Here is a 14,209-nt window from a genome sequence, read left to right as displayed (position 1 = left end):
ATTGACAAAAACAATTTTGTTTTAGATCGACTTTGGCAATCAAATCTACCTATCGCTGCTGTTAGCCGAAGATCAGAGTATTAGCTTTGGTGCCAAGACAGCGTTGATGAGAGTCTTACGTCCGAGAGTCAAAAGGCGACGTGTGTACATACCTTCACCCCCGAACACTCCAGGTAATTAATCGGTCCAATCAGATTTACGGTTTTATAGTCTATAGCCGTATAATATGTAATATATTTCATTTAGAGCTTGAGAAGCGTTTTATTATACTGTCAATTGAATTATGTATTGAGTGTTTATGGATTTGTTAACTTCTATGCCCATTAACATAATATTCTTATTTCTTGCCAACTCCAAGACTCTTTTTCAACTTGAAAAGTTACACTGAATTTTTATGATAAAATGGGCATAGAAACTTGGCTAATATAACATCCACTTTACTGAATAAAATTTAAAAGATCATCAAACAAATTCGGCACTGGTGTAAAGTAAACCGTGTCTGTTGGGTATCACGCCCGGAGTGCCTCTGACGGTTGGATTTTAACCAACAGGATTTGAACCTGGGTCTCTTGAGAGGCGCAGCTGCGAATCCTGCTGGTTCTGCAACATTGATATGTATTTAAAATTGGGCAGGCAATTGGGTAATACATATTTAATTCTTCACAGGTGCTGCGTCGTCAGTTACAACTGCACAGCCGACAAGTTCAATCACAGAGGCCGCCGTTTCGGAATCGGATCTAAGCGCCAATCGCGACGAGCAACAAGAAAACCAATATATGGATGTTGATGAGTCTCTTGAGCCTATGGTTCTTTTGGCACCTGATGGAGGCAAGTGCTTTAAATGTTATTCCAATTAGTTTATACCCAGAAATTTAGTGGACTATTAAGATCATAATACACAAATACAGCAAATTTACTTTGATAGTAATTTCGCATTTGACTCGTTATCATAATGGTAATGTGTATTTACGACGATTGGTATTATTAAAATTGGCCCATTTATTTACAAGCTGGCGATAATCTTCATAACCCTTCCGACAGGTCTCGAAGCTCTCCTAGACATACCAGCAGACGCAGACGACGAAACAATGGTGGAATTAGCAATAGCGCTATCTCTTCAAGAGCAGGGCAGACGCGCACCACACGCGCCTGCGCCCGCTCCGCCCGCGCAACCCTCTCAGCCGACGCAAGCGCCCGCACACTCTTCACACTCCGCGCCTGCGTACAGCGATGCTACTGCATCTCCTAATGGGTAAGTAGTATGAGCTTTTCAGACAATTAGCCACACAAACCGTCTACTTTTCATACCTATTGTTTGTGACTCCACATTGGCACCAAATCCAAAAAATATTACTATACAACTACAGTAACTCTTGTATAAATAATATATTCAATAATTTTAAATATTTTGACCATTTAGTGTTGGTGGTTATTGAAGTCGGTTTTTGTTTATTTTTAGAATTTTTTTCACTATTTTAGTGGCTCCACTGTATTAAAATATGCTATATGTGGTAAAAAACCTACTGTTTACTAAGCTTTTACACTGATTGCGAGCAATTCACTCTTATTCTGTTCTGTTCTCCATCTCCGAAGATATTTATTCGATCTTCATCAAACTAAAATGAGACCACCTCGGAAGTATGACAAGAAAAAACAGACAGTCGTATTGAGAACCTTGTAACGTGTACCTTAGCGGTCCCGTTACATCCTTTATTTAGATCGCATATTTTTATTAACATAACCTGAAATCTGTTAGTAGACCTTTTATACGTCATATGTCAGTGTCCCAAACTTCACCATGACGTTTCTAAGGCGTGACGTTTGGGAATGTAATTCAACGATCTGTCAAACCTTCTTTCATATTGGAAAAAAAAAACTAGTAACATTTTTGACAGCTCGTTTACCGAATGAAGTTGGCATCTTTCGGTGGCCATTTTGAAGGTTCACTTTTTCTTCCTACATAGACACGCAAACATTTGCTCGTCAATTATTAATTTTTTAAAAATGTGAAAGTTAAACTAAATAAGTATAATACATATTTATGGGCCAGAGGGCTATAGAGTGGTAGGACACGGCGCTTTTAGCGGTAAGTGTTCATTTTTCTACCCAATCTCGCCATTAGAACATTGAATTTTCCAACAAGAAAATGAATGAAAATTTTAACCTAACATTTCCTTGTTACAGCCGTTGATCCTAGATTGTTATCATTTAACGCCTCATTTGAGCATTTATCATGAGGATTTTCCCGTAAATTTCATTTTGGATCGTACATGTTACGTTTTATATCGGATTCCATCCCGGAATTGGTGTGATGGAATGCAGTTTTCGGCCTGTGGAATTAGTTAGATATTCGACATGTGCCTAGCTTATTCTCTATTTTAACAAATTTTGTGATAATTTGGACTTTATTTTTTTATAACCTAGTGTGTGGCCATGTGGCCCAGGTACTATAAGTTTGTTTATTTTTGATAATTATATATAAGACATATAAAATTAAGACAAGAACAAAGGGGCGATACCTATTATAAATTGTCATATTTTTTTTCCTCTTTAATAAATAAAATTTGTATAAAACTTTAGAAATTTAATAAATTAATTTTTAATAATAAATTTTAAATTCTTTGATTTTTATTCACCAATATTTATTTCTTGAGGACATTTGGCGTCCCGGAATAGAGAGCACGGCTAGGTGGACCGAATCTCTGACTTGCGATTAAAAGTCCAGGCCTCGGCAAGTCTATCTGTGGAGATTTCTATCCAGCTGGCTGGCGCCCGAAGGTTTTCCCTATATCCATTTTATATATATATATTTTGTCAGCTGGAAGTAAAAGTAAGGAATTAATTCTATTGTTTTGTTTTTTTTAAATAAATTTTATTTTAAATTTTTCACCTATTGGGTGGTGAAAAATTTTCTTTGTTACAATTGGCAGCCCCGAACAGGGACTGATTTTTATTTGGGAACCTAGTTGTGTTGATTCTCATAGTATTGGTGAATAAATATTTTAATTGTTCTAGTTCTTGTCTTAATTTGTATTTTTGTAATATTTTAAGGTGATTTGTATTCTTGTAACTTATTTTTTTTTATTGTATGCCTAGATACTAAGATGTTTGTTTTAGCATAGCTAATTTAAGTGTGCTCGCCTAGTTAATAAGCGTAGTTTATTTTGAGGTTTTTTATACTACTATTATTTATGTGTTACTAGTGAAAATGCTACTTACCTAAAAAGGCCATTTCTTTGTAAGAAACGGAGCCAAAAACTTGATAGGTGTCGCTGTGACCAGTTTTCTCTTGAAAATGATAGGTGCACGACGATTGAAAATCTATTTTATTTAATTTATCAATTTTTTTTTAGGCTTTTTCCAAATTTTGTTAGAAGAATCTTCTAGAGAATAGACAGCGTTTGTAGTCCCAGGTCGTGGTCTATTTGTATTCGTTAGGATGTTATTTGGTATGACAAATGCACCGTCGAATTACACAGACTTTCTGATCGTTTGTTTGGACCAGATTTTGATAACTAAGTCCTGTTACCTAGATGATATTATTATTTTACTTTCAAAAGATTTTAAATTCATTCAGCATTTTAGATAAATAAATATCAAAGATTAAAAGATTCTAGACTTGCAAATAACTTAAGTAAATCTGAATTTTGCAAAGAAAAACTTAAATATCTTGGATATATTGTAGATAAAGATGGTTTACATACTGATCCTGAAAAATTAGAAATAATTAAAAATTATCCTCAACCTAAGTCTATTAAAAATGTTAGAAGTTTTATTGGTATGTGTTCTTACTATAGGAAATTTATTCCAAACTTTTCTCACTATGTAGCTCCTTTGACTAAATTGACTAGCAGTAAAAGAAATGTTAAAACTACCTTTACTTGGAATGATGATGCACAAAAGTCTTTCGATTATCTTAAAAATGCTTTAGTGACCGCCCCGGTTTTACAATGCCCTAACTTTGAAAAACCCTTTTCTATACATTGTGATGCCAGTGGTTATGCAATTGGTAGCGTCTTGATGCAAAATGATGACTCAGGTCAACAACATCCTATTGCTTACTTTTCTAAATTATTGTCTAAAGCTGAGCAGAATTATAGTGTTACTGAAAGAGAACTTTTAGCTGTTTTGTTGTCCATAGAACATTTTCGACCCTACGTAGAAGGTACTGAATTTACAGTAGTCACTGATCATGCTAGTTTAAAATGGTTGATGAATTTAACTAACCCCTCTGGTAGGTTAGCTAGATGGTCCACTCGTTTGTCACAGTATAAATTTAATATTATTCATAAAAAAGGTAGTAGTCATACAGTCCCTGATGCTTTATCTCGTATAGAAATTGCTGAAATTGTATCATGTCCAGAGGATATCCATGATCCATGGTATTCTAAAATTTTTGTAGAATGTCAGAAACATCCTTCTAAATTTAAAACCTATAAAGTAGATAACGATACCTTATATAAATATGTAAAGTCTAAATCCCTTTTGAATAAAAATTTAGCTTGGAAAATAGTAATACCTAGAGAAAACATTTTGGAAACTATTAGAAATAATCATGATGATTTGAATTCTGGTCATTTTGGTATACATAAAACTATTGGCAAATTGCGAATGCATTACTTTTGGCCTAAAATGTTTAAAGATGTTAAAGATTATATAAATAGATGCGATAAATGCAAAGCATATAAACATTCCACTTCAGCTCCTTTAGGTCTTATGTCTAATCCTAAGTTGGTCGATCGCCCTATGACAATGCTGTCCATCGATATTGTAGGTCCATTGCCAAAATCTTATTCTGGATGTGTTTATATACTTACGGTGGTAGATGTTTTTTCAAAATTCTGTTGGATCTTACCCATGCGTAGAGCAACTACAAGGACCATAATAAACTTACTACAAAAAGAAGTCTTCTTAAAATACGGTGTCCCAAAAATTTGCATCGTTGACAATGGTGTCCAGATGACATCCAAAGCTTTTAAATGTTTTGCTAAAGAATATAATATTCCAAAAGTATTTTATAACACTTTATATACCCCTCAGAATAATCCAGTAGAACGCTTTAACAAAACTATTGAGACTTGCTTAGCATGCTATGTTGAAAGTGACCATAGAACGTGGTCTAAATATTTACCCCATGTTCAGGCAGCTATTAATGGCACCATTAATTTAGTTACAGGATACACACCTAATTTTCTTATGTTTGGTAGGGAAGTTTTCCTTGATGGATCCTTACATAAATTTTATTCTATCTCTGACCCTTCAGAGTTAACTATTGGTAGTCGTTCAGATTATTCGGACGCACTTCTTACTTTGAGTAATGTTTTTGATAAAACTGTTAGTAATCTGGCCAAGTCATATAGACGAAATGCCAAATACTACAATGAAGGAAGAAAAAGCATTTCTTATTGTGTTGGAGACACAGTTTGGAGGCGCAACTTTGTGCAATCCAATGCTGCTTCTTTCTTTTCCGCCAAATTAGCCCCTAAATTTGTTAAATGTAAAATAATAAAGAAAATTTCAGATAATGTATATTTATTAAAAGATTTGGAAAAAAATAGTACAGGTAGATACCATATAAAAGATATTCTTAAAATTTGACAAAATTAAAACTTAAAATTAATTTTAACAGGAAAAGAATCTAGCAGAAGCTAACACAATAAGGACTCATTATTATTTTGTGTAGGATTTTTTTTGGCTCCTTTGTCAGTCCTACCGATTTGTAGGTTGCGGCTACGCAGTTGCTCCGCATTACCTCTCCTTTTTGTATATATTGTATATTTTTGATTTTATAGTTCTGTTTATAAGAGATCTTTTGGTAGCGGTTATGCAGTTGCTTCGTTTTACCAGGCTCTTGAAGAACTCATTTTTGGTTGCGGTTTTGCCTTTGTTTGCACCGTATTACCTAATTTTGTTGTAAATATGTATAGTTTTCTTTTAAGGGATTACGGTTTAGCACATGCCCCGTATTATCCTCCTGCTTGTTCTGCTATAGTCAGTCAGGTAGTTTTGTAAATATGTACAGATCTTTTGTGGGATCATGGTTGGCACATGCTCCATGTTATCCTCCTGCTTGTGTCTGTTTTATCGGCAAGTAGATGTATATATTTTTTTCTATGTGGGTCTTTAGTACTCATCCTTGGCCTTGTCTCACACATGTGGACATGTTCGCTAGGTCCTTGCTTTAGGCAGGACGATGTTTTAGGTGTTGCTCTTTTGTAGTGCATCTTTATTTTGGATGGTTCGACAATGCGCGGCGAGGGTGCCTGAGTGCTTTGTTCGGTTGCATACCATTCCGAAAACCCCTTAGCTAGGTTAGTTCGTCAATACGCGGCGAGGGTGCCTCAGTGGATTGATCAGTTGCATACTAACTCTAGACTCTTTTTTTTATTTTGGCTTATGTTGTGTTAGGTTGGTTTGCCATTTCACGGCGTTGATGCTTAGTGTCTTGGTCAGTAGTATACCAATCCTAATCACACACTCTTTAGAAAGTTTTCTTCCCTTCTTCGCTAGTTTGGTTTGCCATTTCACAGCGTTGATGCTAGTGTCTTGGACAGTAGTATACCAATACCTACTATGCAAATCTAGTTTAGGAATTTTGTTTTAATGGATTGCTTCTCAATCTGTATTTATTAATGATTATTTGGTTGTTTTGGCTTACATAAATTTAGATATTTAACTTTCCTTTTGTTTGGTAGTTCCCTTTGTTTTGTCTTATAGAATTGTTTAGGGTAAAGAAAAAAAAAGGTTTTTTTTTCTTTTCTCTAGAAAGGGGAAATTGTAACGTGTACCTTAGCGGTCCCGTTACATCCTTTATTTAGATCGCATATTTTTATTAACATAACCTGAAATCTGTTAGTAGACCTTTTATACGTCATATGTCAGTGTCCCAAACTTCACCATGACGTTTCTAAGGCGTGACGTTTGGGAATGTAATTCAACGATCTGTCAAACCTTCTTTCATATTGGAAAAAAAAACTAGTAACATTTTTGACAGCTCGTTTACCGAATGAAGTTGGCATCTTTCGGTGGCCATTTTGAAGGTTCACTTTTTCTTCCTACATAGACACGCAAACATTTGCTCGTCAATTATTAATTTTTTAAAAATGTGAAAGTTAAACTAAATAAGTATAATACATATTTATGGGCCAGAGGGCTATAGAGTGGTAGGACACGGCGCTTTTAGCGGTAAGTGTTCATTTTTCTACCCAATCTCGCCATTAGAACATTGAATTTTCCAACAAGAAAATGAATGAAAATTTTAACCTAACATTTCCTTGTTACAGCCGTTGATCCTAGATTGTTATCATTTAACGCCTCATTTGAGCATTTATCATGAGGATTTTCCCGTAAATTTCATTTTGGATCGTACATGTTACGTTTTATATCGGATTCCATCCCGGAATTGGTGTGATGGAATGCAGTTTTCGGCCTGTGGAATTAGTTAGATATTCGACATGTGCCTAGCTTATTCTCTATTTTAACAAATTTTGTGATAATTTGGACTTTATTTTTTTATAACCTAGTGTGTGGCCATGTGGCCCAGGTACTATAAGTTTGTTTATTTTTGATAATTATATATAAGACATATAAAATTAAGACAAGAACAAAGGGGCGATACCTATTATAAATTGTCATATTTTTTTTCCTCTTTAATAAATAAAATTTGTATAAAACTTTAGAAATTTAATAAATTAATTTTTAATAATAAATTTTAAATTCTTTGATTTTTATTCACCAATATTTATTTCTTGAGGACATTTGGCGTCCCGGAATAGAGAGCACGGCTAGGTGGACCGAATCTCTGACTTGCGATTAAAAGTCCAGGCCTCGGCAAGTCTATCTGTGGAGATTTCTATCCAGCTGGCTGGCGCCCGAAGGTTTTCCCTATATCCATTTTATATATATATATTTTGTCAGCTGGAAGTAAAAGTAAGGAATTAATTCTATTGTTTTGTTTTTTTTAAATAAATTTTATTTTAAATTTTTCACCTATTGGGTGGTGAAAAATTTTCTTTGTTACAACCTCCTCCTTTTTTGAAGTCTGTTAAAAGTCTACTGCTCTATGCGTGCTCTTACGCATAGTGAAGCTATTAATTACATCTACCAACTGGTGCGTGACTAGATATGACAATGGTGGAGTTTAGACTATTTCTATAAGAGCTGGCCAGATGCACCTCGCACGCGCTCGCTCCCGTTCAGTTTGCGCAAGTCCCCGCACACATAGACTCGAGGCCTCCGTTTCGCCATGCGCCCGTATTATGCGTGTTCATACGCTACCTTGGTTACCAACTGGCGTGTGGCTAGATGAGCACTTTCTGCAAAAGTCTTAGCCTAATCTTTTCACAATAAATTGATAAATGCCAGAGACCGGTGTACAACAGCTGTAGTGGTTAAATCAACGATTTCACTTGTATATATATTTTTAAGTTTGTCACGTTATATATGTCTTTTGTCTCGAAGTCCCTACTACCTACATAATCAATTGTATCTTTAGATCTGACGACGAAGGCAGCACTGCAGCAACAGACGGGAGCACTCTACGCACGTCGCCGGCCGAGGCGGGAGGCTCCGCCGCGTCCGACAGCGGCGGATCAGCCGCGGAAAGCATTGGAGGAGTTTCTGGACGAAGCAGTGCTTACGGTAAGTTCACGTTCAGCGTATGTTTTGTACTTCGACACAAGAAATAAAAAAGAAAAATAATGTAAAATACTTCATGATGCCCGCGACCCGTGGGAACCCTTTGATTTTCCAGGATAAAACGTAGCTCAAGCTACCTCTGCACCAAATTTTGTCAAAACTGGTTTAACGGATGGGCCGTGAAAAGCTAGCAGACAGGCAGACAGACACATTTTCGCATTTATAGTATTAATTAAGTACGGATTGCAAATAAAAATTGTAAGTAGTTGAAATTGAAGTAACAAGTTAGGCAAGTTTACATAGTTCCAAAAAAGTCAGTTGAAATATCGATATAGGGGGTATTTTTGGGGTGATGACGATGGTCATCCCTTTTGAAGTCAAAAATGGCGGATTTACAATATGGTAAACAAAGTCAGCTGTTGTTTATGGTTCTATCAGTTACTTTATTGGGAAACTATTTTATAAGACGTATTTGTTGGGTTAGTAAAAAAGTATTTGCTCACTCGACTCTTGTGTCGAGTGATCGAAGAGTCGCCTTCCGCTTGTTTGAGTGAGTGAGCATAGTGTGTGTTGTAGGCGAGATGTCAGCGCCAACCGGCACTTCCTGCACCACTGCCATGGAAGTAACATCTGCTGTCGCAGGCTAGTATTCTCTATGATCCATTTTCCCTTAGCTTACTTAATGTAAGCAAATCGCAGGTAACAGCTCAGCAAAAACGCATAAGCGATGCGTTAGACCCGGCAGCTTGATATATCTATCCAGTTTCTTGTTAGCTCAAGTTAATAAGTCTATGTACTTCGCACTAGATGGTATCATTCCGAACAAAAGTTTTTGCAGGCTGTAGGACGCCTAGGCGCCATCTCCACGGGCGAGGGAGAGAACCAGTCCGACTAACTATCGTCAGCGATAGTATCGCCCTATGGAGATTGGCATACAAGAGTTGTATCGAATTTAGTGGACCGGCGAGATTTTCTCGTTCTAGAGATGGTGTCTTAGACTTATAAACCAAAGCGTTGTGGTTTGGATAGATTGCTGATGTTACACCCCTCTTTAGCCGCCATACAAGCGGACGTTTGCGGCTATAGTAAAAATTTTATATCTGTTTAATCTCAAATTATAACTGCAGCAGCGCCAAAGTGTTTAATTTCTCCATCATCCTACGAGTCAACAAAAGGACACGAGTTTTATTCGCAATTATTATTAACCATCTAGTGCGTAGTACATAGAGCTCGTTGATATCAGCTAGAATGCCTTGAATAGCGCACTGCTATGCGTTTTTACGAAGCAATGTGCTTGCCTTTTAATTTTAAGTAAGCTAAGAAAAAATAGATTATATTTATTTGATGTAAAGTATGAAGAGAATTTAGTTAATGTTTTCAATCAATCCATTCATCCATGTGTTCATTAGAGAGTTTGGGTTCCATCTATGCTAATCACTAACACTTCAAACGTCGTGCACTTCCTTCTAGTTTTCCATTAACATAAAATTTTCATATCTCGTAATTTCAATCCCTAAATTGATAATAATCTGTTTCAGTCTATTTTGTATGAACTGTCAGATAGGCTAATATAAAGGGTGTACAACCTTACTATGAGTATTGAATGTAGCATGTGCCATCCTGTATCATACCTTGTCTTGTGCGGTTGAGGTGTCTGAATAATAAAATGCGTTGAATCGTCCCATCATTTCGCAGTACACAAAGCTAAATGTTCACCAGCAATAAATCCTGCAGAAGTCAGTTTTTATTGTCTTCTCAATATACAATTTCTACAAGTTTTAGTAACTATGAGTTAAACTTGCACAAATTGACTTGCAAGTATTTATATAGTGACTTGCCATAGCTGACTTCTTCCGATTTCTGCAAATTTTAGTAACTAAATCATACAGAAATTGAATTTGCAGCAAGCGAGTGTTTATACAGTGCAAATGACTTGCCATAGCTGACTCCTTCCAATTTCTGCAAATTTTAGTAACTAAATCTTACAGAAATTGAACTTGCAGCAAGCGAGTGTTAATACAGTGCAAGTGACTTGCCATAGCCGACTCCTTCCAATTTCTGCAAATTTTAGTAACTAAATCTTACAGAAATTGAACTTGCAGCAAGCGAGTGTTAATACAGTGCAAGTGACTTGCCATAGCCGACTCCTTCCAATTTCTGCAAATTTTAGTAACTAAATCTTACAGAAATTGAACTTGCAGCAAGCGAGTGTTAATACAGTGCAAGTGACTTGCCATAGCCGACTCCTTCCAATTTCTGCAAATTTTAGTAACTAAATCTTACAGAAATTGAACTTGCAGCAAGCGAGTGTTAATACAGTGCAAGTGACTTGCCATAGCCGACTCCTTCCAATTTCTGCAAATTTTAGTAACTAATCTTACAGAAATTGAACTTGCAGCAAGCGAGTGTTATTACAGTGCAAGTGACTTGCCATAGCCGACTCCTTCCAATTTCTGCAAATTTTAGTAACTAAATCTTACAGAAATTGAACTTGCAGCAAGCGAGTGTTAATACAGTGCAAGTGACTTGCCATAGCCGACTCCTTCCAATTTCTGCAAATTTTAGTAACTAAATCTTACAGAAATTGAACTTGCAGCAAGCGAGTGTTAATACAGTGCAAGTGACTTGCCATAGCCGACTCCTTCCAATTTCTGCAAATTTTAGTAACTAATCTTACAGAAATTGAACTTGCAGCAAGCGAGTGTTATTACAGTGCAAGTGACTTGCCAGAGCTAATTTCTGCAATTACTAGTGGACACTTGGTCCAACATTGGTTTTGGGTAATATTACTTATTAGAAGTTGGATGTGCATAAGGCAAGTAGAGGTCACCGTCTGTTTTTGTAATAGCAGGTCCATCAGGTTCGTCCCAGCCAGTGGCATCGACATCCCGCACAGTTGAAGTAGAAAATGAGGCACGCAAACTGCACGCGCTGCGGCTGACCTTGCTGTCGGCAGCTCTCGACGCGTTGCCGACCCTCAGGACTTTACCTGGTGTACGGGCTATACCGTTTGTACAGGTGAGAATTTTTTTATTTGTTTCGCTTGGTCGCTGTGCAGAAATTGTAAATATGTATTGTTCTACAAGGTAGGGTGCAGTGTTGGTCATGATTTGATAGGAGGTTTGTTTGGAACGTGCTTAGGGCGTCTTTTATCGGGGGAGACAGGTCTTACCTTTGCTATATATCAATACTGCCTTTTGGGTGATTTTGATTGTGCCAAATATACACTTAGTAGTAGTCAAGAATTTATTCTATTGATCATGTTTTATCGTTAAAAAAAATTAATAGTAATTTGAATTGGCGAATTTTCATGTATCAAAGGGGTATAGAAAACGTTGTTCAGTGCGCAAGATCTTTAGTAAAACGGTGAACTAATTTTTAACCATCGGCATGTCAGCTAATAAGAACGTTATTTTTTTAAACTTTACAAAAATTTCTGCCAATTGTTTCAAAAATGATTTTTTATCTACCAGGTGGTACTAATGCTTGCCGGTGACTTGGACTCGAATGTTGAAGGCGACCGCGCGGTCCTCGAGCGTCTCCTCGAAGTGCTAGTAGCAGAATTGGATATTCAGCCCGAGGAGGGCACGAGTGGCGAGAGTGCGGAGCGACAGTTGCAGTTAGCGATCATGAGGCTCGAACATTTGGCCTCTGAACTAGATGTTTATGAGCGAACTAATAGGAGGGAATTGCAGCTGGTTATCATGCGCCTTCTCAGTAAGTGTCTCTTGTAAAAAAAAAACTAGTCTATAGTGCATAATGTGGAATTTATTGCAAAGTGTGTTACGTTGCATGAAACATTGCACTAATGTGAACGGCAAATTCTTTAATTTCATGTTAACCTGCAGCAGTCGCACAGCAATCGCAGCATAAGAATTGTTATTTTATCCACAGGTGTACTAATGGCCCGATGGAAGACGTGCGGCGCGGGCGCGGGCAGCTCGGGCAACGCGGTGGCGCGCGGCGAGGCGACGGGTGCCGCGTGCGCCGCGCACGTGTCGCGCCTGGCCGCGGCCGCGCTTGTGCGCGCCGGCGCGCCCAAGCACTGCTACAACGTGCTGGCTGCCCTACTGCCCTACTGGAAGGAGAAGACTGCCAGTGAGTACAAGAATACCTTGAGCGTCGCGGTACCGTTGACAAGCGAAGCTGTACTCTGTTACACATATTCTTGCTCATAATATGAGTGTATGAGAAGAACACGCGCAGCCCACCCAATATTATCTCTCACTCGTAATCTGTCTAGTTCACTCATAGGCAACAATACGAGCTGCCCAGCCAATAATTGTTTTAATTTCTCTTGTTCTGTTTCCGCGGACCAGCGTGGACGCGGTAGTTTCAAGGCCGCGTTCGTTCGATTACCTTTTGATTCACTAAAATCGAACCTGTTTTATACTTAACGATAATAAGAGTATTTTAAGGCTTATATAGGCAATACTTTCTGAAATGTTTATTATTCACCAATTACTAGTAATTGTCTGACGGCATGTTTCTATTAAAGGCACTGGCACCACTACAACAGCACAGCAACTACTGAAACCGCAGCCGCCTCAGCCTCTGCCAGACATGCAACCGTTCTTTGTTAAAGAATATGTTAAAAGTAAGTTCATTCTTCTTTGGTTATATCTTTCGAATACATTATTAATATATTGATAGTAGTAAGGTATTATTTGTAGTGGATTCTACCTATCTATGGAGGCGGAATAAAACACTCCTTCCTTCTATATCATTATGTTCCTTAGCAAATGACTAGTAACAATTAAAATGACAAATTGAATTAGACTTAGCATGTAAAGGGTTCGTGCAATGAATTCGGACTGCCGAAAATCCTAAAAAATACTAAGTCTTACAACTCGGTTGGGTGGAATATGAAAATGCAGAGGATTTGATTTCTAAAGATATGCGAGGATATGGGCAAATAATGTTTGTGAAACCCTCTAATATCTACCGTCTAACTTGGCGAATGACACTTTATTTATCTGCTGTGACAGGTCATGCTCTGGACGTGTTCGACAACTACCCTCAACTGGTGATGGAGATGGCGCTCCGCCTGCCCTGCCAGATCCACAAGCACTGCGACCCCAAACACTTCGACGCGCGCTGGCGGACCCTGCTCTGCGAGTATATGATGAACCAGCAGACGCCGCTCAGGTACCGCTATACCCGAATGTATTACACTAGAGGCTTCACCTGTACTTTCTAAAACAGATTTTCATTTATTTTTATGCGTAATAGTTTTTGATTTATCGTACAAGTGTCGAAAAAATACCCGCGTACGGAGCCCTCGGTGCGCCAGTCTGATTCGCACTTGGCTGGTTTTTTTCATAAGTATTGTTTTGACTCGTAGGAAACAAGTGCGCAAGCTGCTATTGCTGTTGTGCGGCACGCGCGAACGTTACCGCCAGCTGCGGGACGTGCATGCGTTGGACACGCATCTGAACGCCGCACGCGCGTTGCTCGGCACGGATCCCGCTTACGACAAGCTTGTGCGCCTTATGGACCATTTGAAGGCAAGTAATATTATATTTGCGGAGCTCTTGATATAGAATAAATACTTTATAATATTAGTGTGATG

At 37.8% G+C, this 14,209-nt stretch overlaps 1 protein-coding gene across 11 annotated transcripts in view; it reads left to right on the top strand.

Moving 5' to 3' along the window:
• The window catches only part of LOC123881293 (protein purity of essence), a 78,279-nt gene that overhangs the window by 38,723 nt on the left and 25,347 nt on the right, over positions 1-14,209 (top strand). For 7 of the 11 annotated variants that reach the window (XM_045929991.1, XM_045929984.1, XM_045929992.1 and 4 more), the window contains exons 51-61: positions 26-173; positions 667-828; positions 1,042-1,252; positions 8,495-8,640; positions 9,214-9,279; positions 11,489-11,655; positions 12,111-12,354; positions 12,532-12,735; positions 13,136-13,234; positions 13,626-13,785; positions 13,982-14,144. In XM_045929991.1, the coding sequence (XP_045785947.1) occupies positions 26-173; positions 667-828; positions 1,042-1,252; positions 8,495-8,640; positions 9,214-9,279; positions 11,489-11,655; positions 12,111-12,354; positions 12,532-12,735; positions 13,136-13,234; positions 13,626-13,785; positions 13,982-14,144 (1,770 nt within the window). Of the gene's footprint in view, positions 1-25; positions 174-666; positions 829-1,041; positions 1,253-8,494; positions 8,641-9,213; positions 9,280-11,485; positions 11,656-12,110; positions 12,355-12,531; positions 12,736-13,135; positions 13,235-13,625; positions 13,786-13,981; positions 14,145-14,209 lie in introns of all 11 variants that reach the window. The other 4 variants (XM_045929990.1, XM_045929988.1, XM_045929989.1 and 1 more) reach the window with 2 other exon arrangements.

Source organism: Maniola jurtina, chromosome 4, assembly GCF_905333055.1.
Source record: "Maniola jurtina chromosome 4, ilManJurt1.1, whole genome shotgun sequence".
Lineage (NCBI taxonomy): Eukaryota > Metazoa > Arthropoda > Insecta > Lepidoptera > Nymphalidae > Maniola > Maniola jurtina.
Note: the sequence above shows the minus strand (reverse complement) of the source record. Positions and strands in the feature narration are given on the sequence as shown.